General features: G+C 45.3%; 1 protein-coding gene across 1 annotated transcript; it reads left to right on the forward strand.

The window, feature by feature from the left end:
- The first annotated feature begins 24,941 nt into the window (after window positions 1-24,941).
- LOC136525790 (scarecrow-like protein 3) lies at window positions 24,942-25,551 on the forward strand. The gene is made up of 2 exons (XM_066518656.1): window positions 24,942-25,192; window positions 25,317-25,551. Exons 1-2 carry the CDS (start codon window positions 24,942-24,944, stop codon window positions 25,549-25,551), a joined length of 486 nt encoding a protein of 161 aa, XP_066374753.1.
- Window positions 25,552-26,787: the final 1,236 nt, after the last annotated feature.

The raw sequence follows: 26,787 nt of genomic DNA on the forward strand, positions 1-26,787 counted from the left end.
TAAATGTACGATGGGCAAGGTTGACACCACTCTTTTCATCAAGAAGATTGGAAAAGATTTATTTGTGTAGCAAATCTATGTTGATGACATCATATTTGGATCAACCAATTAAGACTTTTGTGAAAAATTTGGAAAGATGATGGCTAATGAGTTTGAGGATTCCATGATTGGAGAGTTAAGTTACTTCCTTGGCCTTCAAATCAAGTAATTAAAGAATGGTACATTTGTAAGTCAAGGCAAGTATATCAAGGACATGATCAAGAAGTTTGGCATGAGTGATAGCAAAGCCATTAGTACACCAATGGGAACAAATGGTAACTTGGATAGTGATGCAAGTGGCAATATGGTGGATCAAAAATTGTATCGGTCTATGATTGGAAGCCAACTCTATGTGACTGCATCAAGGCCGGATGTCATGTTTAGTGTATGCATGTGTGCAAGATTTCAAGCCTCACCAAGAGAAAGTCATTTGAAGGCTACAAAGAGAATACTGAGGTACTTGAAGCATACACAAAATGTTGGTTTGTGGCATCCCAAAGGAGCAAAGTTTGAGCTAGTTGGTTACTCTGACTCAGATTATGCGAGATGCAAGGTTGAAAGGAAGAGCACCTCGGGCACATGTCAATTGTTGGGAAGATCACTTGTTTCATGGTCATCAAAGAAGCAAAATAGTGTTGCATTATCAACCACCGAAGCCGAATACATATCCACCGATAGTTGTTGTGCACAAATACTTTGGATGAAGGCCACTTTGAGTGACTTTGGAATCAAGTTCAAGAAAGTGCCATTGCTATGCGACAATGAGAGTGCAGTCAAGTTGACCAATAATCTGGTTCAACATGCAAGAACAAAGCACATTGATGTCCGCCACCATTTCATAAGAGATCACCAACAAAAAGGAGACATTTGCATTGAGAGTGTAGGCACCGAAGATCAACTTACCGATATATTCACCAAGCCATTGGATGAGAAAAGGTTTTCTAAGCTAAGGAATGAGTTGAACATATTGGATTTCTCAAATATGTGTTAATGCACCTCCCACTTATATGACATGCCTCTCCTTTGAGCAATCCAAAGTAAAAGTTGATTGGTATGGCATACATCCTTGCTAAGGACATGTTTAGTGCATCTAGACATCTTTCACATTTAATAGGCTCATTCATGAAAATTAAATGAATTTGATGATTATATGGTACCACTATTGCTTCTATACTTATTTTGGTCTAGTGGTAGCATATGACATGTTTGTGGGCTTGTAAACCTAGTGTTTGATCTAGAAAATGAGCTATAAGTGTTTAACTCAACATAGTACAAGATAACCCTTATTTGGAGGTATAAAGAAGCTTGTCATTAGATCAAACCGAGTTAAATATCTTTGGCAAATGATCTAGATTGGACCAAATTTGGGAAAATGATCCTCACCCCATTGATTGGCATTGATAATCTCAACCTATCTACATTTTAAACCTTTGTGGTCATTGATGACAAAGGGAGAGAAAACAAAGATATATTAGTGTACTAAGATAGTGTAAAGACAACAAAGGGGGAAAGAAATAAAGATATAAGTGATAGGGGAAGAATTTGACATGGGCAGAGATATGATAAATGAAAGGGATCAATTAAAATTTTGAGCACACAAGTAGGGGGCGCAAGCTCATGAACTTGTATGGTACATTTAAATGTGCATTTCATATGTTTGCTTGCATGGCACAAGTTTTAAATTTCAATATCCATGCTTGTGTGGTGTATGCTTGTTGTAGGTTTGAATGATGAAATGAAAAGCTAGCATGCATAGGTTATCTAGTGATTTCATTTCCAAGTGGTATCGAGCTAACCATGGTGCTAAGGATGGTATATTGGTGCACTCCGATTGGTATCATGCTTCAAAGGTCCATCTTTTATACCTTAGCATCATTTGGTAAACATTGTCTCCTATATTTCCTATCTAAGCATATGTGCAAGCTACAATCCAAACACTTAGCACATATGTAGGGGGAGCAATTGCTACCATATGGGGTTCATGAAACTTGTCCATATTCTTTTACACATGGTAAATATGCTTGGGCAAGCAACATGGATTCAATTGAATTTTAATTCATATCTTTGTATAAGGGTTGTCATCAATTACTAAAAAGGGGGAGATTGAAAGCTCGAGTTTGGTTTTGGTGAATTGATAAAACCCTAAGTGCTAACCTAGTTTATCAAAGTGATTATGAGATAGGTAGCACATTCCAAGTGGTGAAGCAAATGAAGATCATGACATGATGATGGTGATGCCATGGTGATGATCAAGTGCTTGGACTTGGAAAAGGAGAAAGAGAAACAAAAGGCTCAAGGCAAAGGTATAAATGGTAGGAGCCTTTTTGTTTTGATGATCAAGACACTTAGTGAGTGTAATCACATTTAGGTTTGATAGCCATACTATTAAGAGGGGTGAAACTCATATCAAAATATGTTTATCAAAGTGCCACTAGATGCTCTAACTCATTGCATTTGCATTTAGGATCTAGTGGAGTGCTAACACCCTTGAAATTTTTTTGTGAAAATATGCTAACACACATGTGCACAAGGTGATACACTTGGTGGTTGGCACATTTGAGCAAGGGTAAGAAACTTCATCGGTGAAGTGTCTGCCCATAGAGTGCAGACAATCTAATGGTGCCACCGGCGCCCTATACATAAAAGATAGGATTTCATAGAATGCGCCGGACGCTGGCTTTAACTCGACGTGACCGGACACGTCCGGTCATGAGTAGAACCTTACTGGAAACGATCGGATGCTGGGGTCCTGCATCCAATCACTTTGAGTAGCATGTCCAGTCACTACTTAAATGTACTGATGACTGTTGAGATCGGGCGATCAACGTTTGAAGCCGATGACATGTGGCAAGCATCGGGCGACCGGACGCTGGGGTCCTATGTCCGATCGATCTGACCGGAGCATCCGATCACCCCTAGTTGTGCCCAGTGAAGGCGTACAATGGCTCTATTTCATGGGGGCTTCTATTTAAGCCCCATGGCTAGCTCTAGCTCACTCTCTTGACCATTTGCATTGACATAGCAACCTAGTGAGCTTAACCAAAGCCCTCCCACTCATCTCCATCATTGATTCAACATCTTTGTGAGATTGGGAGTGAATCCAAGTGCATTGCTTGAGTGTTTGCATCTAGAGGCACTTGGTGTTCATGTTTCGCTATGGGATTCGCTTGTTACTCTTGGTGGTTGCCGCCACCTAGACAGCTTGTAGCGAGGATCGTCAAGCAGAGGTTGGTGATTGTCTCCGGCTCCGATCGTGGTGATTGTGAGGGGTTCTTGATCTTTCCCCAGTAGAGAGCCAACAGGTACTCTAGTGAATTGCTCATGGCTTGTGTGATCCTCATCTTGTGTTGGTTGTGCGGCACCCTATTGAGGGTTTGGCGTGTGATGCCAATTAGCGCGTGAACCTCCAAGTGAGTGAATCGCCACAACGAGGACTAGCTTGCCAGCAAGCAAGTGAACCTCGGTAAAAAGTCACTGTGTCATCATTTGATTCTGAGGTGATTGGTCTTCATTGGTATTCATTCTTGTGATTGATTGGTTCACTCCTCAACTCAGTGGTATAACCATCCTACTGTCTCTCTTTATATTACCGCAAACTAGTTATCAAGCTCTTTAGTGTAGCTAGTTGTGAGAGCTTGTTAGTTTGGTTAGTGTGGCTCTTTAGTTAGTCTTTGAGAGCACACTAACTTAGTGTAGTGACATAGCCATTGTGTGGATAGAAACTATAGAAACTAGAATTGGGGTATGTGGCTTGCATTTTTAGTAGGCTAGTGCAACACTTGCTTCGCCTCATAATTGTCTAACCAGTTTATTAAGTGTTGTTGTAGAAATTTTTAATAAGCTATTCACCCCCCTCTAGCCATTAGGACCTTTCATCCATCTACTTGGAGGTGCGCTCCAGATGCTCGGAGATGGTCTTCAAATGCTCAGATAAGGTGCCCTTTTGGTACTCTAGGTCCTTGGTGTTTGATTCAGCAAGATACCTTTCGCGTTGGGCCCTCTAGACGTTCTTCTCCATCAGTTTCACCGCCTCCCTTAGTTTCTCATTCTCCTCGGTGAGGGGCTCCATCCTCTTGATCAACTACTGCCATTGTTCGGTAGTCCATGCTATGCCCTGCAAAGCAACAAGATTATAAAAGAACATAGTCTCCAACACCAAAGATGGACACCATTGATGCAACACTAACCTCAATTTGCTTCATAGCTATGCAAAGGGTGGACCGTAGCCTCTTCACCTCCCTAGTGGTGTCCTCCTCTTCTACGACCACAATTTCCTCCCCTCGCTTGTGGAAGATGCAAATGGTTTGAGTTCATGATCCCTCACGCTCAATCTCCTTGACCTCGTCCTCTTCCTCCACAGCCAGTAGCACTCCTTAGGGGCTCAGTGGCCGCACAGAGCGACCGACCATGCCCTACGACATCTCAGGGCACGCCGCTTGCTCCTCCGACACTATCGGCTTCTATGCCCTAGATTCTGGCACGACATCGACAGGTCCCACTTCCACCCTTGAAGACTCGACGACTCTCGTCGTTGCTGCTGGCATCTTCGTCAAATTGCCCGTCGTTGTAGCCAATCGCTCTCCACCTCCAACTCCATCAGCAGCGGTGGTCGAATCCTCCACAAACTAACAAGCGCCTGAGGACTCTAGGATGGAGTCTGTTCACAATGTCTCCACCATGGGACCAGCCCCTGGCTGTTCGCCAGTTTGGCCTGAAGAATTCAGATTCGTCATGTGCCCCGTTCTGCATCAGAATAGCTCATTGGTCACCGCAACTATAAAATAGAATAGCTACCGATCCCAAGGTAAAGATACTTACATGTCAGCTTCCCGATAAATGGTTCTGAACTGGCATTATCTCCCCGAGCACCTAGGCACTGCTCTGGGGTCAACCCATGTGTCCTGGGCTAGATGTCTTGAGGCCCCCACCATTGGCGTCTTCTCTGCCTACTGCTCGAGGACTACTTCCCCTCCCTTCGATTGCACCTCCGGGCACGTGTTGCGCGATGATGCTTTAGTGCTTGGAGGGGGAGCTACTAGAGCCTCATCATTGTCTGACGACTCGGACATCACCGCACTCTGCGTTCGAGCGGTCTGATTGCCACCAAATGAGATGTCGACCGGCTTGTGGGGAGCTACATCCACCGTTCTTCTCTTCTTTTAGGCTGGCTCATCTTTCACCATCCTTTTCCCCCGAACTTTCTCGGATACCAGGGGGAACTCTCCTTTTGACCAGCACCTTCACCTCTGGATTTGGATGAGGTGCTGATGGCACCTTCCTCTAGATGAGTGGTTGGCCTAGCGTCCACTGCTTTTGGCCAATCGCTCCTTGGCATGCCCGAGAAGTATGCCACCCATTCCTATTAATGGATCTTTCCATAATTGAATTAGTCCACTACTCAGCGTCGGCATGGGATAAAAAGCATCATGAACAACAGTTGAGATTTTTACCTGAGGAGGTGGGTTTGTGCAGTTGAAGGGCTTTGGCTGCCCTGACATGATGTACGACATGTTTGGAGCAAATAGTTCAGTGGCTCGGTGTAGCATAGCCTCCTTCACTAGATTCTCCATCCTCTCCTAGGTGCCATCAGTATCTCCTTTGAAGTCAAAGCCTGCATGAGCCCTCTCCTTGCAGGGCTACATGCGGCGTAGTATGAAGTTCACCGCCACCACTACTCCACTCATCTTCATCCACTGCTTTTGGCCAATCGCTCCTTGGCATGCCTAAGAAGTATGCCACCCGTTCCTGCCAATGGATCTTTCCACAATTGAATTAGTCCACTGCTGAGCGTTGGCATGGGATAAAAAGCACCATGAACAACAGTCGAGATTTTTACCTGAGGAGGTGGGTACATGTAGTTGAAGGGCTTTGGCTACCCTGACACGATGTATGACACATTTGGAGCAAATAGTTTAGCGGCCCAGTGTAGCACAGCCTCCTTCACTAGATTCTCTGTCCTCTCCTAGGTGCCGTCAGTATCTCCTTTGAAGTCAAAGCCCGCATGAGCCCTCTCCTTGTAGGGCTACATGCGGTGCAGTATGAAGTTCACCGCCACCACTACCCCACTCATCTTCATGCCCCTCATTAGCTCGAGCAGCTTCTTCACCTATTCCATATTAGCACTAGTCGATTTCTCCTATCAGCTCCTTTGATTCTCCAGAACCTGGTCAACATCGCATCGGATGGTAGGATCGCTTTGCTTCATATAGAACCACCTGGTATTCCACCCCATCAGTGAGGTATTCAGCAGCACATGAATGTATTTGCCCACCATCCTGTCATGGAGCTATAGATACACAACGTCGACAACTTTGGAACTGCCCCCTCCTTTCTTCTTTAGCCAGAAAAAGTGTCGAAAGAGATTGAAATGGGGAAGAATGCCAAGATAAACCTCACAGAAGTGGATAAACACAGCAATGAACAAAATAGTGTTCGGATGAAGATTACACAAGGTCACTCCCCAACACTCCAATAGATCCTACAAGAAAGGATGTACCGAAAGCCCTAATCCACGCTAGAAATAATCCTCGAATACAATGAGTTCATCGGTGTGTGGCATTGAATAGGGCTCACCATTGATCGGACGCCACATGGCCAGGAAGAATGCCCACCTCCACCATCTCGTTGAGCTCCATCTCCCCCATGAGTGATGGTACCCATTCCTTATCATAGCTCACCCCAGCGGCCACCTTCTTCATGTTACCACCTCCCCTCTTTGTCGCCATTCCTCAGATCTAGAGTGCGTGTGAATGCGAATGGGGGAGCATGAGGGCATGGAGGAAGATGAAGTGGTAGAGTGGCAAATGTGGGAGCATGGAGTGCGGCGACATAGTTATAAAGACACCCAACCTACTTTTTGCATTCAAGGGTTTTTGGGAAACAGCACAATGCAGATTTGTGCCCTTCCGAATTCCCCAAAACGGCACGGTGGGCCGTTATCTGGGCTTCCGCGCAACTGCAGCCCATATCACCCATTTTTTAACACAACTCGATACTGCACACCGAATATTCGCCGACCTCTCCGTAATACCATCAAGGCTCAGTAATTTCTACTGTATGGTCATTACTCTGGCTTTTTCTCCATGATTTGAGTAATCGGCATTTCTTGGTTTATTTGAGATTTTTCACTTGTGGCTCGGGGACTACATCATCATTATGATTCGGTTTCTCACCATACTAGGGAATTTTTTTGTTACTGTTGTTTCTGACCCTGGCACCATGTGACCACGTCACCTGCTGTCAGGCTCAGGGACTAAGTGGGTGCACTTTACTTTGTGATGGATGTGCACTTTTCATTTCAGGGCTCAGCCCGTGGACTGGTTGCCTGCTCGGCTGGTCTTCTATCTTTCTTTTACTTTCTAGACCCTAGCACCATGTGACCACATCACCTACTATTAGGGTCAGGGACTAAGTGGGCACACTTCACCTTGCGGTGAGTGTGTTTTCTTTAATCTAGAAGACTCCGTGCCTCCTGAAGTTGAAGAAGATTATCTCCCTTTCTCTTGATCGGACTCTAAGTGGGCACACTTGGTCTACTATGAGGAAATTTTTGATTTTGAACTTGAGCTCCTTACATACTTTTGGCAAGCCTTACTTGGGTAAGTTCGTGCTTAGCCAAACAGTTAAGCTAGTCGGTTATAGTCCACAGCTGCTCGATGACTCATTAGGGTGGTCGGACCATGAGTCTAACTGCTCGGCTTTGTTTACACCCGCTCAAATAAGCTCAAGACGGTGTTGCACAGTGGATACAAGGCGCTCGGGGACTAGCTGTGGGGGGTATGACCTCAGATACCCATGGTAGACTACAGGGGCTGCGCCACTAGGGGTGGTCCAGCCCATAAGACGAAGCCTTATGGAGCACGGCGCTGCTCAGCGCGCCCCGCAAGACATCAAGAAGATATCCTAAAGATATGGCAAAAAATGGTTAGGATATGTTATGATCCTGTGATCCCTATAATCTGTTATTACTTACCGGTTATCTCCTAGATCTAACCAACTTGTAACCCTACCCCTGGCTATATAAGGCGGGTAGGGGACCCCCTCAAAACACACGCAATATCATACGATAGCCAATACAAACCAACAGACCACAGGAGTAGGGTATTACGTCGTGCATATGGCCTAAACCTATCTAACTCTTGTGTCTCTATTGCCTTCTTGTTCTTGATTACGCACACCTCGGCCAATCAATCTACCTTCATGGGATACCCCTCGGAGGACTACCAACGATATTCTATCGACATCTGGTGAGTTAGGCATAGGGATCTAGGGTGGTTCCCTAGCCATGAAGACTTCTCTAGAGTGCCTCATGGCCAAGTGAGTTCTAGATTCTCTAGTCATCGTAATGTCCAAGATCTCTATAGAATCATGATCGTTGCTGTCCGCTGGAAGAGTTCTGCCGTCCTGATAAGGCAAGAGTTCCACCACACCGATTAGACGAGATGGATCTATTAAAGAAGTGTCGGGTCAAGCACCCGCCCAATGGACGATGCTTCCTTTGGGTGTGATGGATAGAACCAATCCTCTCTAGGCACCAATGAGAGGGATCTCTTGCTCAAACTATACAAGGTAGCAGATCATATCTTGATAGATTGAAGCTGAATTCTTGAGTCCAAGTGGAAAATGAACTGGCTCTTCGAGTTGGACTTTAGATGGGATCTCCAACCTAGACAAAGGTGACATGTCCAAGTGGGAGTCATGGTTGATGGTGACCTCCTGAGTTCGAGTTGAATCAGAAATTAAGAGGTGTGAAAACTTCTTGGCGAGTTGATCCAGCGTGGTCGTCGAGTCATCTAGTGAAGGTTGAGGTGCTCGGATCTCCATGAGACAACTTTGGAGCTTGCCATTTGTAACACCCCAGTGTTATGCCTACATTTAGGCACTACAAATCATACATATCATGCATCATCAAGCATCCTAATCATACATGCCAAATCATGTAAATAACAATTGAAACACTGCTTCGAAACATTTGAAACATGTTGTGAAACCTGAATGTTGCCTACCTTTGTTAGAATTGTTTTGCCTTGATTTTGCTTGCTAGATTAGTAAAACATGTTTGGCTACTATTGTAAATCATCTAGGATTATGTAGTTCAATTTTTGGAGCAAGGTTTGTATTAAAATTAATTAAAAATTTTGCTTCCAAAGTAATTTCCCGAAATTTAGGGTTTTGAGTTAAACATGGACTTTGATTTTACAATTAAAAATCTAGAAAGAATTTGGCTTTGGTCATAAAAGCAAAGTTGTAGAGGATTGAGTTCTAAGCAATTTTTATTTTTGGTCCATTTTAAAAAGAAGTCATTTTCTTGCTCAAAAAGGGTATTTGAAAACTACTATTTGAAATTTCCTTAAAAATAAAATTGAAAATTTCCATTTCCCTCTTACCGGGCCGCCGCCTCGCTTTTGGCCCAGCCGCACAGGCGGCCCGGCCTGCCTCCGTGCACTGGATCCTTCTCCTGCGCGCCGTGCCCATTGCCGCGCCACGCTCCCGACCATGTCAGGGCTTGCCCGCCGCATGGCGCCACCCATCGCCGGCGGCCTGACTCCGCGTCCACGCGCCGCGACAGTCCTGGCACTGCTGGCCACGGCTTAAGCTCCCGTAGAGCTCGCTCGGCATCGCATTTCCTGCTCCTCCCTTCGCCTCTCGCTCGGACAGCACCAGCGTACGCACCCACCACCGGCCACCACCAGCTCCCTCGCCAGATTTGGCTCGTCCGTCCACCACAGCTCGCCGGCGACCACTCCATCTCGCCTGAAGCTTCGCCTTCACCCCACGCACCTCGTGCTCGCGCTACTTCGCCGTGGGAAGCCTCCCTTCCTTGGGAATTGCTCGCTAGAGCACGGCCGAGCTCACTGGTGAGCTCCGCACTGTGGACTCCCCCTCTCCGCTTCTCTTTCCGCCTATCCTTCACGCGCACCAGCACTGCACTATGACAATGAGTCTCCCGAGCGTCTCCTTTCGCCATACCGTGGTCGGAGACACTCCACTGGCGACTACCCATGCCGCCGCTCCACCATTGCCATTGGCGAGCCTCTCTCCCATGCACAGCCCCTCCCTATTCACCTCTATCCGATGTGGTTTGTCATGGGGAGCACGTTGGTGCCCTCCATTTCGTCGGGGACCTCGCCGTCGGCAAGAGCCGGCAAGTCAACTGCGGTCCTGCAGCGGCTCCAGCTGACGCGTGGGTCCGGCTTGACCGTGGGTCCCGCGTGGCAGTCACTCTGGGTGTACAGCACCGGGTGCACCCAGCAGTTTTGTCAGCTGATTTTGAAAAGGGTTTAAGAAATGATTTTCAGAATTCTGTTTAAATGCTTTAGAAAATGTTTGTGTACTCCTTTTAGCTCCAAATCTGTTGGAATAAATTTTGATAGGATCCTTATCACCAGATCTACTTAGAAAAATTATTGCATGTCATTTTTGAGATACTTTGCTGTAGAATTTTATTTAATCATGTATATTGCTGATGACTTGAAAAATATGTAGAAAAATTTATAGGCTTCAGAAAAATATGATTCTAAGTTTGTTAATCATCTTATGTCATGTACTTCCTAGGAAAAATATGTTTCATGCATGTGTTGTGGGAAAATTTTGAGGTGTAGTTCAAGTACCTTTAATGGCTGATTTTTGTTATTTTAGTTAGAGAGCAAACTTTGTATAAAACATGCATGTGATAATTTTTGTACAGTCATTGTATACTATGAAGAACCTAGGAAAAATACTAACTCTATTGTTTGACACTTTTCATAGTTCAAAGTATTTTTATGTTCATAATCCTGCCATGCCTTGTCATTTTTGTGTAGACTATTTTACTTATCCAAACGCCATGAAAATTTTATGGTAGTCTACTTAGAGTAGTACTATGCTACTGTAATTTTCTTAGATTTTTATAAGCACCAGAAATATAGGTTGCTGTTGTAGCCCTAGTTTAAAATGAAATAAAATAATCCTCTTTAATGCAAGTTAGTTAATAATGTTAGCTTTGGTGTATCTTTGAAGCATTTAATAAGATGTGTTGACTTAACATGTTAGTAGTGGAAGAGAATGCAGTAGATGACATGTGCTTGTAGTATATTTTCTTGGATGATGTTGACTACCTTGCATTCAAACATATCCATTGTATTCATCTCATCCGATGCACCGATTGCATAAGCACTTACGCACATTGCATCATGTAGGATCGCAAACTGAGAACCCAGTCGTCATACCTGAGGAGCCCGAGGGGCAGTTCGAGGTGCAGCCGCAGGAAGTGCCAGAAGCCGACGAGGAGGACGTTGAGGAACTTCCGGAGTGCCCCAATCACCGCCCGAGCTCCTTCGAGAGAGGCAAGCCCCGGAGCATTTTCTCCCAATTTGCAATGATTTAATTAAATGCTTTACTTTAATTGATGCATTACGTTTAGGAGTTGTTTGCAACTGTTGCTGCATTATACCTTGTCTACCTTTGTTATACTATATCCTTGTTACCCGGGTATCCGAAGTCGAGTCAATGCTTAGCTGGCTTAGACCGGTAGAAGCCGGGTGATTTCCTATCACCTGCGAGCTATAGGTGGTTACCTGGATCTGCTTGGATGACTATGAAGTCATGGTATAACTAAGTGTTAAATGAAATTGAGACTAGACGGAGACTTGTAGAGTTTTGGACTGTAGTGTTTCCGTCTGTGTCGATTAAGGACCAACCGTTGTTGGGCCTCGAGTCATGTTGAACGCATGCCTTACATTTAGCTGGCCGGATAAAGTACCTTCCAACCATGAAGCTGGGAGATTTTTCGGGCCAAGTAGATTGCCCGTAGTGCACTGTGCCAGAGCAGGTGTGGTAGGACACGGGGGCGAGATGATAAGACCAAAATGCAGTCGGTCGGCCCCTGGGTACATGTGGTTCCTGGCAAACTCGAGATACCTGGAAAGTTGACTCAGTGATCAATATCTCACTTTAGCGGGTGAGTGAGGTTTGTGTAAGGAATAAATCACCAGTTGGTTAGGAATCGATTCGAATCGCCATCGCTCCTGGATAGTGAGCACTTGACTTGAGTTACTTCATCGTAGTAAATGTTTATGGAACACTTGGACAGTTATAATGACTATGACAGTATGGAAGTTGTTTAATGATCATTGGTTATCATTATCTGCTTAACCACATGTTTACTCTAGTATAGGTGCAAATCTAGTCGACAGGTTAATAATAATTAACTTGGCAATAATGCTTTTAGAAAGGTTCTTGAAATGCTAAAAATGCTTCTTTTTGCAAATGAGTCAGCTACCCTACTATAAAGCCCTTCATAATCCTTAGTGTCATTTATTTTTGGTTATGTCGGGTAAGTCTAGCTGAGTACCTTCTCGTACTCAGGGTTTTATTCCCACATGTTGTAGATGGGCAGATGTATTACGGCTACTGTATCAACTGCCTTTATCCTACGATGGGTGATGCTTAGGACTATGGGCATGGTCATTCCTTACGTCTCGTCTGATGCTTTTGTTGGAGATGATTATTCACTGGCACTATATTTGAACTCCGCGTGAGTGTGTGTGGTTTGAACAAATGGCTTCCGCTACTTTTATTCGAACTGGTTTTGTAATAACTATGTTGAAACTCTGATGTATCTGAGATTGCGAACTTTTATGTAATATGTGATGGTGACCGCTAAACTTATTACGATCTTGGCTGGAATGGAAGTTGGTTTGAAATCCTTCGTGATTTCATGGACTACCGGGTTATACGGGCTTAAGTTTGCTAAATCGTCTACTCTGGCGGATGATTTTCTTACTTAATTTCATATAATTGGTCGGTTCTGTTACAGCTAGTATCAGAGCATGGTTTAGCGTGTTACTGTTCACAAGTGTATTTAAAACAAAAAGGCATTTGGAAAATGTGATTTTCAAAATATAAAGTGTGCCAGTGATCATATCCTTTATGCCCAGTTAAGGACTTTAGGTGGCTTAATTAAGTACTGACTAGGGTTCTTGCATCATATTTCTCTTTCATCGCTCATACGACGTGCTATTGTATGAGTGCCACTTGTTTAAGTGGTAATGTATGGCTCATTTGCATCTACGCCTCAGTAAGTGTGAGTTGTGAGAGCATAATCGGATACACCACCGATCTAGGGTGAATGCTTATATGATGCTGGAGTAATTACATGTTCTACGCATGTTTTACAAAGGTATCTCATGTATGGTTCTTCCGTTTGTGGAGGCGATGCCATCAATAGGACGATGGTTCGGGTAGTTACTACTGTTGTACACGTATCTGGGGATTCGTGTAGAGCGTGTAGATAAAATTTACTTCTTTTATGCATTCATTGGGAATTGGGATGAAATGAATCTTCTACAGGTACATAACAACGCTATTGTGTAGAACGTATTAGCTACGTATTTGAGAGATTGTTTGTATGCCACCGAATTAGTCGTTAGAAAGTATTTATTTCCTAAGTTTGTGAGAACGTACGGCACGTACATACATCATGTTACTTGTGCATTTCATTCATGTCATGCATTCCTCCCCTTATAAATTGATTATCTCATTTTGATAAAAGTTGTATTACCTAAAATACGTTTCCCCGAGGTAATGAAAGAACTTTTGCTATAGATGGCCCGCACGAAGCAGACCGCTCGTAAGTCCACCGAAGGAAGAGCACCTCGACGTCCGTTGGCCCTGAGGGAGCACCACACCACGGACACCTTCTTGAGCGAGTTTGGCATGCCGACTTTGCTTTGGAGAGTGCTCCATGATGTGGGGTACCCAGAGGGTCAAGAGCCGGTGTACTCTTGGAATGAGAGCCAGTTAGTAGAGGATGGACTCGCAGTGGTGGAGATCATGGTTCCTGCTCTCGGTGATGCTCCAGATTGGGATGGTTGGCATTTGGAGTTTGAGGGTCGCACTCCAGCTAAGGGTGCAGAGGGAGCAGCCTTCCATGTCATCAGGGACATTATGAGCAGATTTCCCAGTGAGCTTGCAGTAGCTCTAGCTGGCACTTTTCCTAGGGATGATCCTCGTGATGCCATTTGGGTTCAGCCTCAAGGAAGTGCATTGGTCAGAGGTCCAACTAAAGGACAGGCTAGTGACAACCAGGCAATGAGTGCTATGTTCGCCGCCATCAGAGCATATGAAGGTCTCGAGAGTACCTACTGGACTTTGACTGGCTTGCGTAGTGAGGATAAGATAAAAGGGAAGAAGCAGAAGAAGAGACAGGCACGTGCTATAGCTAGCTTGCAGGAGCAGTTGGCTGATATGAACTTACAGCGAGATCAGGCGGTTGAGAGAGGTGATAGAGCTATGCAACAGGTGCATACGTTGACTCAAGCCAACAACAATGCAGACCGCATGATAGGACAGTTGGTTTAGGAAAGGAATGAAGCCTGGAATGCAAGAAACCTTCTGCTGCAGAGGGTCAATGAGCTAGAGGAATACAACGGCAACCTGCATGAGGAGTTTCACACGCTCTACAATGGGGTTGGCCCATATGCCCCGCCGAACGCCGCTGGCATGGACATCGACGACGACAACCAGGACGAGCCTATAGTTTCACCTGGGGGCGATGGTGACGTCTCCGATCCCGACGATGGCCCCGAGGAGTAGGCTAGTTGCCTTGCGCTAGTATCTAGGTCCTGTCATGATGACCTTTCTTTTCTTGGCATGTAACCTATTGTATGTTGCTTCGAACGTATGAGACTTGGCATGTGGTTGGAACTGATTTTCGAATGCGATATCTGAATGCATAAAAGTCTAGTGTATGTATGCTAGCAAATTGGTTGTATGGACGCGATGTTTGCCATTGAAGTAATTTGATTAAGTGCTGTTGTTTTGATTGGGATGCGATTATTGTGCCTCTGTTTTATTGTATGAATTTATTCTCTCCAGTAAATTCAGTACGGCATAATTTTTCCTTCACTCGCAATTATTACAGCTTCACTCAATCATTACTTGTTGCTGAAATATGTAGATGACAAACACTCGCTGAACCACATATGAGGCCGCTGAGCCCGGTGCTAACGGTGCGGGGACCGGTGGTGGTGGTGGTGGAAACCACGGCAACAACAATGAACCTCCCCATGAACCGCATTTGCCACCTCCTCCCCCGTTTACCCCTGAGATGTTCCTCGCACAGCTGCTCGGGAGTCAGCGCAATGCGGAACAATCTCAGAAGAACATGGAGGATTTTCTGCGCACCATCGCCAACAATGTTCAACGTGGTAACAATCAAGGTGGTGGCATGGGAGTGAACCAATATAGCAGCTTCAAAGATTTCATGGACACTAGGCCGCCAGTATTCAAGGAAGCAACAGAGCCACTCAATGCTGAGGAATGGATCAACATGATGGAAGATAAATTCCGTGTGTTGAGGATGACTGAGGTTCTAAAAACGGAGTATGCTGCACTTCAATTGCAGGGACCGACGGGAATGTGGTGGAAGCACCATCGCACCACCTTCCCTCCAAATGCTTAGATTTCTTGGAGAGAGTTTGCTGAGGCCTTCCGTGGAGTCTATATTCCACCCGGGCTGACCGAGATGAAGTTGGGAGAGTTTCTGGCGTTGAACCAGGGCACCAAGACCGTGACGCAATATCTGCATGCCTTCAACAACTTGTGTCGCTATGCTCCCGACATGGTTGACACAGATGCTAAAAGGATAGCCAGTTTCAAGAGGGGACTCAATCCAAAAATGATGAAGCATGTTGGTACCAACAACCGCGTTAGATTCAATGACTTCATCAGCGACTGTCTGAAGCAGGAGAAGAATAACAACGCCAGCACCGCAGCCAAGACACACAAGAGAGCCTTTGAAGGTGGTCCGTCCCAAGCTAGAGCACCTATGGGAGGTCATCCTCCATATCACCCATCAGCACCTGGCGCTAGGTTTCGGCCACCTCAGCCAAGAAGTCAGAATTTCCATGGACCTCAAAAGCCATACAAGATGGCAGTATAGCCCAACAAAGCAGTTGCAACTGTGGTACAAGGCAGTTCCAAGGGAGCTGTGGGATCTGCCGGGACAGTGAGAGGACCCTGCTATAACTATGATCAACCTGGCCATTTCTCAAGGTTTTGTCTGTACCCACCCAAGAAGAAGCAGCAGACTTATAACGCTAGGGTTGGATGAGATTCTAGAGGGAGAGCCCGTCACTGCTGGTAAGTTTTCTGTCAACGAAAACCCTACAGTTGTTCTATTTGATTCTAGATCATCGCATTCTTTTATGAGTCAAGCATTTGCACAGAAACATGAACAGCTATGCACAGAATTGGGTTATGGTTACCTTATAAGTTCAGCAGGGGCTGATGTTTTGACCAACCGGATGGTTTGAGGGGCAACCCTTGAATTAGGTAGCAGGAAGTTCCGAGTGAACTTGATAGTTATGCCTGGGTTAGTCTTGGATGTCATTATAGGGATGAATTGGATGAAGGATTGGGGAGCAATCATAGATACTAGAAGTCGAGTACTTACCCTTAAGGATCCCCTAGGTGGGGGTACTTTCCAAGTACCATTGGCTCGGAGAACAGACCTTATAAGTGTTACATGTGCTACGATAGTCATTCCTATTCATCAGATTCCGATAGTGTGTGAATTTCTAGATGTATTCCCGGATGAGCTACCTGGTCTTCCGTCGGATAGGGAGATTGAGTTTGGAATTGAGTTAGTCCCCGGAATAGCTCCGATTTCAAGGAGACCCTATCAGATGCCTCCAGATGAACTAGCTGAGCTGAAGAAGCAGTTAGAAGATTTATCAAACAAGGGGTTTATTCAGCCAAGCAAGTCTGAATGGGGATGTCCTGCCTTATTTGTGAAGAAGAAGAAAGAGGGCACGTTGAGAATGTGCGTAGATTATAGGCCACTCAACGCTGTGACCATCAAGAATAAGTATCCCTTGCCTCATATTGATGTTCTGTTTGACCAATTATCCAAGGCTAAGGTGTTCTCAAAAATAGATTTGAGATCCGGTTATCATCAGATCAAGATTAGGCCACAGGATATACCAAAAACTGCATTTTCCACCAGATACGGGTTGTATGAGTATCTTGTCATGTCCTTTGGCTTGACAAATGCTCCTGCATACTTTATGTTTTTGATGAATACAGTTTTCATGCCAGAATTGGATAAGTTTGTGGTAGTATTCATTGATGACATTCTGGTGTACTTCGAGAACAAGAAAGATCATAAAGAGCATCTGAGAACTGTCTTGACCAGACTTAGGGATCATCAACTATATGCTAAGTTTAGCAAATGTGAATTCTGGTTGAAGGAAGTTCCTTTCCTTGGTCACATTCTGTCAGAGAATGGAGTTTCAGTCGATCCAAGTAAGGTGCAAGAAGTGATGAATTGGAAAGCACCGGCCACAGTTCCTGAGATTAGAAGTTTCTTAGGACTAGCGGGTTATTACCGTCGCTTTATACCAGACTTTTCAAAGATTGCCAAACCGATGATGAGTCTCCTACAGAAGGATCACAAGTTTGTGTGGATAGAGGAGTGTGAAGCAGCTTTCCACACTTTGCGGAAACTGTTGACCACTGCTCCGGTTCTAGCACAACCAGATATCGAGAAACCATTTGATGTGTTTTGCGATGCATCAAAGACTGGATTGGGCTGTGTTCTTATGCAAGAAAGGAGAGTCATTGCTTATGCATCACGACAATTGAGAAAGCACGAGGTCAACTATCCAACACATGATCTTGAACCTGCTGCAGTTGTGCACGCCCTAAAAATTTGGAGACATTACCTACTTGGTAATGTGTGCAACATTTTCACAGATCACAAGAGTCTTAAGTACAACTTTACCCAACCAGAGCTAAACATGAGACAGCGTAGATGGTTGGAATTGATCAAGGATTACAACCTGAATGTGCAATATCATCCTAGAAAAGCCAATGTAGTGGCAGATGCTTTGAGCAGAAAGTCACATTACTTGAATGTGCAGCCATTACTTGAAGATGGGTTCGATCTAATGCATCCTGTTGTGTTACATAGTATTCAGATTAGTTGCTCTTTGGAGAGTAAGATAATAGAAGGCTAGAAAACCGACAAGGGGATATTCCACATCAAAGAGAAAATAAAAGAAAAGCCGTCTCAACACTTTAAAGTGGATGAATAGGGCGTGTTGTGGTTTGACGACCGTCTTGTGGTTCCCAAGGATCGAGAGCTTCGAAATAAACTCATGGATGAAGCTCACCTTTCTAAGCTATCTATCCATCCTAGAAGTAGTAAGATGTATCAAGAACTAAGATCTCGTTATTGGTGGACCAAAATGAAGAAAGAAATTACAGCCTATGTTGTTAGATGTGACACATGTTGTTGAGTGAAAGCCATTCACATGAAACCTGCCGGTATGTTGCAACCCTTATCAGTCCCTGGTTGGAAGTGGGACGATATAAGTATGGACTTTATTACGGGGTTGCCCACTACTCAAAAAGGACATGATTCGATTTGGGTAATTGTGGACCGTCTTACCAAGACCGCTCATTTCTTGCCTGTCAAAACAGATTATCGACCACCTCAATATGCCGAGAAGTATATCACAGAAATTGTGAGATTGCATGGTATACCAAAGACCATAGTATCTGATAGAGGCTCACAGTTAACGGCTCACTTTTGGGAACATTTGCACAAAGGCTTAGGAACTAGTTTGATTCGTAGTACCGCTTATCATCCTCAGATAGATGGTCAGATTGAACGAGTGAATGCTATTTTGGAGGATATGTTAAGAGCCTATGTATTGTCTGCTAACGGATCATGGGAATCATGGTTACCGTTAGCTGAGTTCTCTTATAACAATAGTTATCAAGAAAGCATCAAGATGGCTCCCTTCGAAGCTTTATATGGCAGAAAATGTAGAACACCATTGAATTGGGTCGAGCCTAGAGATAGAAGGTATTATGGCATTGACTTTGTAGAAGAAGCTGAGAAGAAAGTTCATATTATTCAGCAGAATATGAAAGCTGCCCAATCACGTCAGAAAAGCTATGCAGACAGAAGAAGGAGACCCCTTGTGTTTGAAGTTGGTGACTATGTATATCTGAAAGTCACGCCAATGAAGAAGAAAAGGTTTGGAGTCCGAAGAAAGCTTGCCGCGAGATTCGTAGGACCATACAAGATCTTGGAACAAAGAGGTCCGGTAGCCTACAAGTTAGAGTTACCTAAGACAATGAGTACCATTTTCCCAGTTTTCCATGTATCACATCTCAAGAAATGTTTGCGTGTTCTAGAGGAAAGAATAGAACCTCGAGGTGTTCAACTCAAATCAGATTTGATGTATCGTGAGCAACCAGTCCGAGTGTTAGACACTAAGGAACGTGCTACTCGGAATAGTGTGGTGAAAACATACAAGATACAGTGGGATCATCATGATGAGGGAGATGCAACTTGGGAAACAGGAGAGTATCTGCAAAAAGCTTATGAAGAATTTTATAATAAATGGTTCGTAACCTAAATCTCGGGACGAGATTTTTATAAGGGGGAGGGCTGTAACACCCCGGTGTTATGCCTGCATTTAGGCACTGCAAATCATACATATCATGCATCATCAAGCATCCTAATCATACATGCCTAATCATATAAATAACAATTGAAACACTGCTTCGAAACATTTGAAACATGTTGTGAAACCTGAATGTTGCCTACCTTTGTTAGAATTGTTTTGCCCTAATTTTGCTTGCTAGATTAGTAAAACATGTTTGGCTACTATTGTAAATCATCTAGGATTATGTAGTTCAATTTTTGGAGCAAGGTTTGTATTAAAATTAATTAAAAATTTTGCTTCCAAAGTAATTTCCCAAAATTTAGGGTTTTGAGTTAAACATGGACTTTGATTTTACAATTAAAAATCTAGAAAGAATTTGGCGTTGGTCGTAAAAGCAAAGTTGTAGAGGATTGAGTTCTAAGCAATTTTTATTTTTGGTCCGTTTTAAAAAGAAGTCATTTTCTTGCTCAAAAAGGGTATTTGAAAACTGCTATTTGAAATTTACTTAAAAATAAAATCGAAAATTTCCATTTCCCTCTTACTGGGCCGCCGCCTCGCTTTTGGCCCAGCCGCACAGGCGGCCCGGCCTGCCTCCGTGCGCTGGATCCTTCTCCCGCGCGCCACGCCACGCTCCCAACCGCGTCAGGGCTTGCCCGTCGCGTGGCGCCACCCGTCGCCGGCGGCCTGACTCTGCGTCCACGCGCCGCGGCAGTCCTAGCACTGCTGGCCACGGCTTAAGCTCCCGCAGAGCTCGCCCGGCATCACATTTCCTGCTCCTCCCTTCGCCTCTCGCTCGGACAGCACCAGCGTACGCACCCGCCACCGGCCGCCACCAGCTCCCTCGCTGGATTTGGCTCGTCCGTCCACCACACCTCGCCGGCGACCACTCCATCTCGCCTGAAGCTTTGCCTTCACCCCGCGCACCCCGTGCTCGCGCTACTTTGCCGTGGGAAGCCTCCCTTCCTTGGGAATTGCTCGCTAGAGCACGGCCGAGCTCACTGGTGAGCTCCGCACTGTGGACTCCCCCTCTCCGCTTCTCTTTTCGCCTTTCCTTCGCGCGCACAAGCACCGCACTATGACGATGAGTCTCCTGAGCGCCTCCTTTCACCATACCGTGGCCAGAGACACTCCACCGGCGACTACCCGCGCCGCCGCTCCGCCATTGCCGTCAGCGAGCCTCTCTCCCATGCATAGCCCCTCCCTATTCACCTCTATCCGACGCGGTTTGTCATGGGGAGCACGTTGGTGCCCTCCGTTTCGTCGGGGACCTTGCCGTCGGCAAGAGCCGGCCAGTCAACTGCGGTCCTGCAGCGGCTCCAGCTGACGCGTGGGTCCGGCTTGACTGCGGGTCCCGCGTGGCAGTCACTCTGGGTGTACAGCACCGGGTGCACCCAGCAGTTTTGTTAGCTGATTTTGAAAAGGGTTTAAGAAATGATTTTCAGAATTCTATTTAAATGCTTTAGAAAATGTTTGTATACTCCTTTTAGCTCCAAATCTGTTGGAATAAATTTTGATAGGATCCTTATCACCAGATCTACTTGGAAAAATTATTGCATGTCATTTTTGAGATACTTTGCTGTAGAATTTTATTTAATCATGTATATTGCTGATGACTTGAAAAATATGTAGAAAAATCTATAGGCTTTAGAAAAATATGATTCCAAGTTTGTTAATCGTCTTATGTCATGTACTTCCTAGGAAAAATATATTTCATGCATGTGCTGTGGGAAAATTTTGAGGTGTAGTTCAAGTACCTTTAATGGCTGATTTTTGTTATTTTAGTTAGAGAGCAAACTTTGTATAAAACATGCATGTGATAATTTTTGTACAGTCATTGTATGCTATGAAGAACCTAGGAAAAATACTAACTCTATTGGTTGACACTTTTCACAGTTCAAAGTATTTTTATGTTCATAATCCTGCCATGCCTTGTCATTTTTGTGTAGACTATTTTACTTATCTAAACGCCATGAAAATTTTATGGTAGTCTACTTAGAGCAGTACTATGCTACTGTAATTTTCTTACATTTTTATAAGCACTAGAAATATAGGTTGCTGTTGTAGCCCTAGTTTAAAATGAAATAAAATAATCCTCTTTAATGCAAGTTAGTTAATAATGTTAGCTTTAGTGTATCTTTGAAGCATTTAATAAGATGTGTTGACTTAACATGTTAGTAGTAGAAGAGAATGCAGTAGATGACATGTGCTTGTAGTATATTTTCTTGGATGATGTTGACTACCTTGCATTCAAACATATCCATTGTATTCATCTCATCCGATGCACCGATTGCATAAGCACTTACGCACATTGCATCATACAGGATCACAAACCGAGAACCCAGTCGTCATACCCGAGGAGCCCGAGGAGCAGTTCGAGGTTCAGCCGCAGGAAGTGCCAGAAGCCGACGAGGAGGACGTTGAGGAACTTTCGGAGTGCCCCGATCACCGCTCGAGCTCCTTCGAGAGAGGCAAGCCCCGGAGTATTTTCTCCTGATTTGCAATGATTTAATTAAATGCTTTACTTTAATTGATGCATTATGTTCAGGAGTTGTTTGCAACCGTTGCTGTATTATACCTTGTCTACCTTTATTATACTATATCCTTGTTACACGGGTATCCGAAGTCGAGTCAATGCTTAGCTGGCTTAGACCGGTAGAAGTCGGGTGATTTTCTGTCACCTGCGAGCTATAGGTGGTTACCTGGATCTGCTTGGATGACTATGAAGTCATGGTATAACTAAGTGTTAAATGAAATTGAGACCGGACGGAGACTTGCAGAGTTTTGGACTGTAGTGTTTCTGTCTGTGTCGATTAAGGACCGACCGTTGTTGGGCCTCGAGTCATGTTGAACGCATGCCTTACATTTAGCTGGCCGGATAAAGTACCTTCCGACCATGAAGCTGGGAGATTTTTTGGGCCAAGTAGATTGCCCGCAGCGCACTGCGCCGGAGCAGGTGTGGTAGGACACGAGGGCGAGATGATAAGACCAAAGTGCAGTCGGTCGGCCTCCGGGTACATGTGGTTCCTAGCAAACTCGAGATACCTAGAAAGTTGACTCGGTGATCAATATCACACTTTAGCGGGTGAGTGAGGTTTGTGTAAGGAATAAATCACCAGCTGGTTAGGAATCGATTTGAATCGCCATCGCTCCTGGATAGTGAGCACTTGACTTGAGTTACTTCATCGTAGTAAATGTTTATGGAACACTTGGACAGTTATAATGACTATGACAGTATGGAAGTTGTTTAATGATCATTGGTTATCATTATCTGCTTAACCACATGTTTACTCTAGTATAGGTGCAAATCTAGTCGACAGGTTAATAATAATTAACTTGGCAATAATGCTTTTAGAAAGGTTCTTGAAATGCTAAAAATGCTTCTTTTTGCAAATGAGTCAGCTACCCTACTATAAAGCCCTTCATAATCCTTGGTGTCATTTATTTTCGGTTATGTCGGGTAAGTCTAGCTGAGTACCTTCTCGTACTCAGGGTTTTATTCCCACTTGTTGCAGATGGGCAGATGTATTACGGCTACTGTATCAACTGCCTTTATCCTGCGATGGGTGATGCTTAGGACCATGGGCATGGTCATTCCTTACGTCTCGTCTGATGCTTTTGTTGGAGATGATTATTCGCTGGCACTATATTTGAACTCCGCGTGAGTGTGTGTGGTTTGAACAAATAGCTTCCGCTACTTTTATTCGAACTGGTTTTGTAATAACTATGTTGAAACTCTGATATATCTGAGATTGCGAACTTTTATGTAATATGTGATGGTGACCGTTAAACTTATTATGATCTTGGCTGGAATGGAAGTTGGTTTGAAATCCTTCGTGATTTCACGGACTATCGGGTTATACGGGCTTAAGTTTGCTAAATCGTCTGCTCTGGTGGATGATTTTCTTACTTAATTTCGTATAATTGGTCGGTTCTGTTACACCATTGTTATCTGCCTTGCAGATCCAGGAGCTGAAGATGAAGGTAGTTCCCGTTGAGAAAATCATGTCGTCGAGGTCCGCCGAGCTCTCATTCACGAAGTCACCAGAAGCCCCTACCTGGCGCGCCAGCTGTTAGTGTTTGATGATCGATAACTCATCATGGGGTTACCTAGGACAATGTTCGAAGGGCTTCGGCATACACAAAACTCGACAGTAAACTCAAAGAGATGAATGATTTATACTAGTTTGGGCCCTCTTGTCGAGTAATAGCCTTTACGTGCAGTCGGTGTATAGCCTTTTGCGTTGGGTTAATTGTATGATTATTAGGGTTAAAGGGGGTGATTCATACCTCTCTATATAGGGGAGAGGGTTAGGGCACGTATCTAGTCCTAGTCGGTTATAAGAGAAGAGTCCTAGTCCTATTACAGAATCTAGCTTTCATAGTAAACCGACTAAGTTGATCTGGAATAGCTCAAAGTCCACGCCACCTTGTCTCGCATCCTTTGATAGATCGTGGGCCATCCTAGGGCCCATCCATGTAGTACCCCCACGAGGAACCCCTAAGACCCTGGTCCGTCACCACCCACATGTGAAATTCTTGCTGACGTGTCACACAAACATGGCATGTATTTTTGTACTTAAACCCTCCTCTTCTCCCTTCCCTTATTAATGTATCCCTTCCCTCTTGCTCTTTGCCTCAAACTTCAGTGACAATGGTGGGCATGCGCAAGGCCATGAGGATGATAAACTCTCCATCGCACACATAAAATAATAGCACACTGCAACACACTCCGCTGCCGTTAGCCCATCACGCCCGCTAGCCACCGCTCGCACCGTGCATGTTCATGCTATCACCGTGCCTCCATGGGCAAGAACCACCACAACCACCGTCGTGTCTCGTGTACAGTAGATCAAACATTGAAGTAGGCCATTTGTTGCAGCACGGCCTCGCTGCCCAGCTAGGGCTCGAAGTTGATGCAATAATCATCCGGCTTCAACGTGGACGTCGATGTCGCATTGTCCAAAACGCGGCAACATCAAGGAAGTACATGCAGCCGTAGCCATGGCCGCTGGGTTCTCTAGCCAAAGGTTGAGCTGCAAGATCACCAACTTGTTCGCCTACTGCGGAGTCTGATTACACGGAGCATCATCTTCAATCCAAGGCAACGATGATGATGAGCACAGTTACCACGGCAGCCACCATATACGTATACCATGCCGCATCCAGGCACGTTGAGGTGAGGTCCCTGTTCCCGTCCACTCTCATGTCTATGGCTCCACTCTTGATTGTGAGGGCAAGGGCACATGGCCTCATAGTCCTCCCGCTTTGCGAGGGCAGGGGAGGGCCTGTGCGTAGCCAGCAAACCTGGACAGCGAGGACGAGTGCACGGCGTACCGGCAAGAACAGGGGCGGCACGAGTCCCGCAAGCACAAGAATGGCGTGCGACCCACGTGGCCGAGGAGCTCGACGTGCCACTCCAAGTGCACCGTGTCATCGACCAGATCGAGGCACTAGATCCCAATGACCTACACGAAGCACGGTGTCCTCGGGCTGAGGTTCGGCGAGGCACGCATGGTTGTCTGCATGCTACAGCTGCACTACCTCCTCGCCGCCACTAACCCCACAAGCACCTTCAGCGCCGGCCACCGCTTCAACCGGACGGTGAGCGTCTTGCGGCTACAGCAGATGGTGTCCACCTCGTGCCCGTCGAGCGGCAACGACGACAGCGACAACAGCCCCACCACGCCGCTGGGCTTCATCTCGCAGCCGTTGTCAACTCCATAGCCGCCGGCGCTGGCGAGCTTCCTGTCGGTGGCGCGCGCTATCACCTAAGGTCGTGGTGCTCATGGAGCAGGAGACCAGCCATGGCAGCGTCTCCTTCTGAAAGCGCTTCAGCGAGGCACTGGGATACTACACCGCGGTGTACGATAGCCTAGGCACGGCCGCCACTGAGAGGGCGGAGGTGGAGTGCGCGGTGCTCGGGGAGGAGATCCGAGATGTGAGGCTGCACGAGGGCGACCACCGGCGCGAGCGGCATGACCGGCTACAGCAGACCTACGTCGGGATGAGGCAGGGGAACGATGTGCTCGACAGGTGCAGCCTAAGTGGGTGCGCGGTGTCGGTGAGCTGAGAGCTCGACTTGTAGGGCCCGGCTTCGCGGCTGAGGTCGTTGTGCGACGTGCAAGGATGGACAACCGCGTATGGACAGCGCTAGCCGCCGGTTGCTGCGGCATGGCCACGGTGGCAACACGCACTTGGTTCCTGGCTGTAAGGGGTTAAATGGAAAAAAAAAACATGCTATGTTGGCAATGACATGTAAGCAAGAAAACGCTGACAAAGCAGTGTGGACCTACGATGCACCATTTAGTGATCTATAAATGTATTTTCAAAATTTATGGACCTAAGTGATACACCATGACAAGTTCATGGATCCCTGATACATTTAACTCATATTTTTATTTGAATCCATCTTAGTACCAAAATAATTTATATAATATATTGATCTACAAGTATCAGTTTTTCTCACACAAAATGGTTTTAAATGAAAAAGTCAGGTACCGCAAAGTTGTAGATATTCTGAGAACTATAATTTTCATATGAATTTTATCTTTATTTCGCTATCAAGATGGATTCAAATATTTATCCAATCTCATATGTAAAAGTTTTGATATAAAAAAGATAAGCTGCACAGAAAAAAAATTATTTAACTATTCTTTCTGTCCGCGAACTGGGCTTTAAATGGGCTATTATTTGCATCTCGGCTAAGCACACTAGTAGAGAATAGACCTTTGATCCTCGGTCAAAATGAGCTCTAGTCCCGGAATTTTTTACGCCCGGGACTAGAAATACCTTTAGTCCCGGTTGGTGGCTCCAACCGGGACTAAAGGTCCCTGCCCAACGGCTACTGCGCCAGACAGAGGTGGCAGGGGCCTTTAGTCCCGGTTGGAGCCACCAACCGGGACTAAAGGTATACTTTTACTCCCGGTTGGTGGCTCCAACCGGGAGTAAAGGTCTACTCCCAGGCCGTGGCTGCGCCCGGGGTTGGAAAGTTACCTTTAGTCCCGGTTGGAGCCACCAACCGGGACTAAAGGTCCCCCCTTTATATCCCGGCCGTCTCCTTCCTCCCTGAGCCCGAGCTCAGCACATTTTGAAGCTCACTGCAGTAGTGTTCTTGCTTCCTCCCTCCCTCCATTGTTCCTTCATCCATTCTTCGATTCCTCCGTTGATTCTTTAGTTGTAAAGGTTACCAATCTCATACTCTTATTTTTCACTATTGTCTTATCTCATTTTGTTCACTATATATATATATATGGTTCTTTATTGTGGGTTTTTTCATTTGTAAGCAATTTGAGCTTAAAATCACTTC

Source organism: Miscanthus floridulus, chromosome 19 (genome assembly GCF_019320115.1).
Source record: "Miscanthus floridulus cultivar M001 chromosome 19, ASM1932011v1, whole genome shotgun sequence".
NCBI lineage: Eukaryota > Viridiplantae > Streptophyta > Magnoliopsida > Poales > Poaceae > Miscanthus > Miscanthus floridulus.

Excerpts from the sequence above, each read along its gene's own strand:
- LOC136525790 (XM_066518656.1), top strand. The coding sequence starts at position 24,942 with ATGACCTACACGAAGCACGGTGTCCTCGGGCTGAGGTTCGGCGAGGCA. Across the intron at positions 25,193-25,316 it reads GGCTTCATCTCGCAGCCGTT|CGAGGCACTGGGATACTACA; the intron begins GTCAACTCCATA and ends AAAGCGCTTCAG.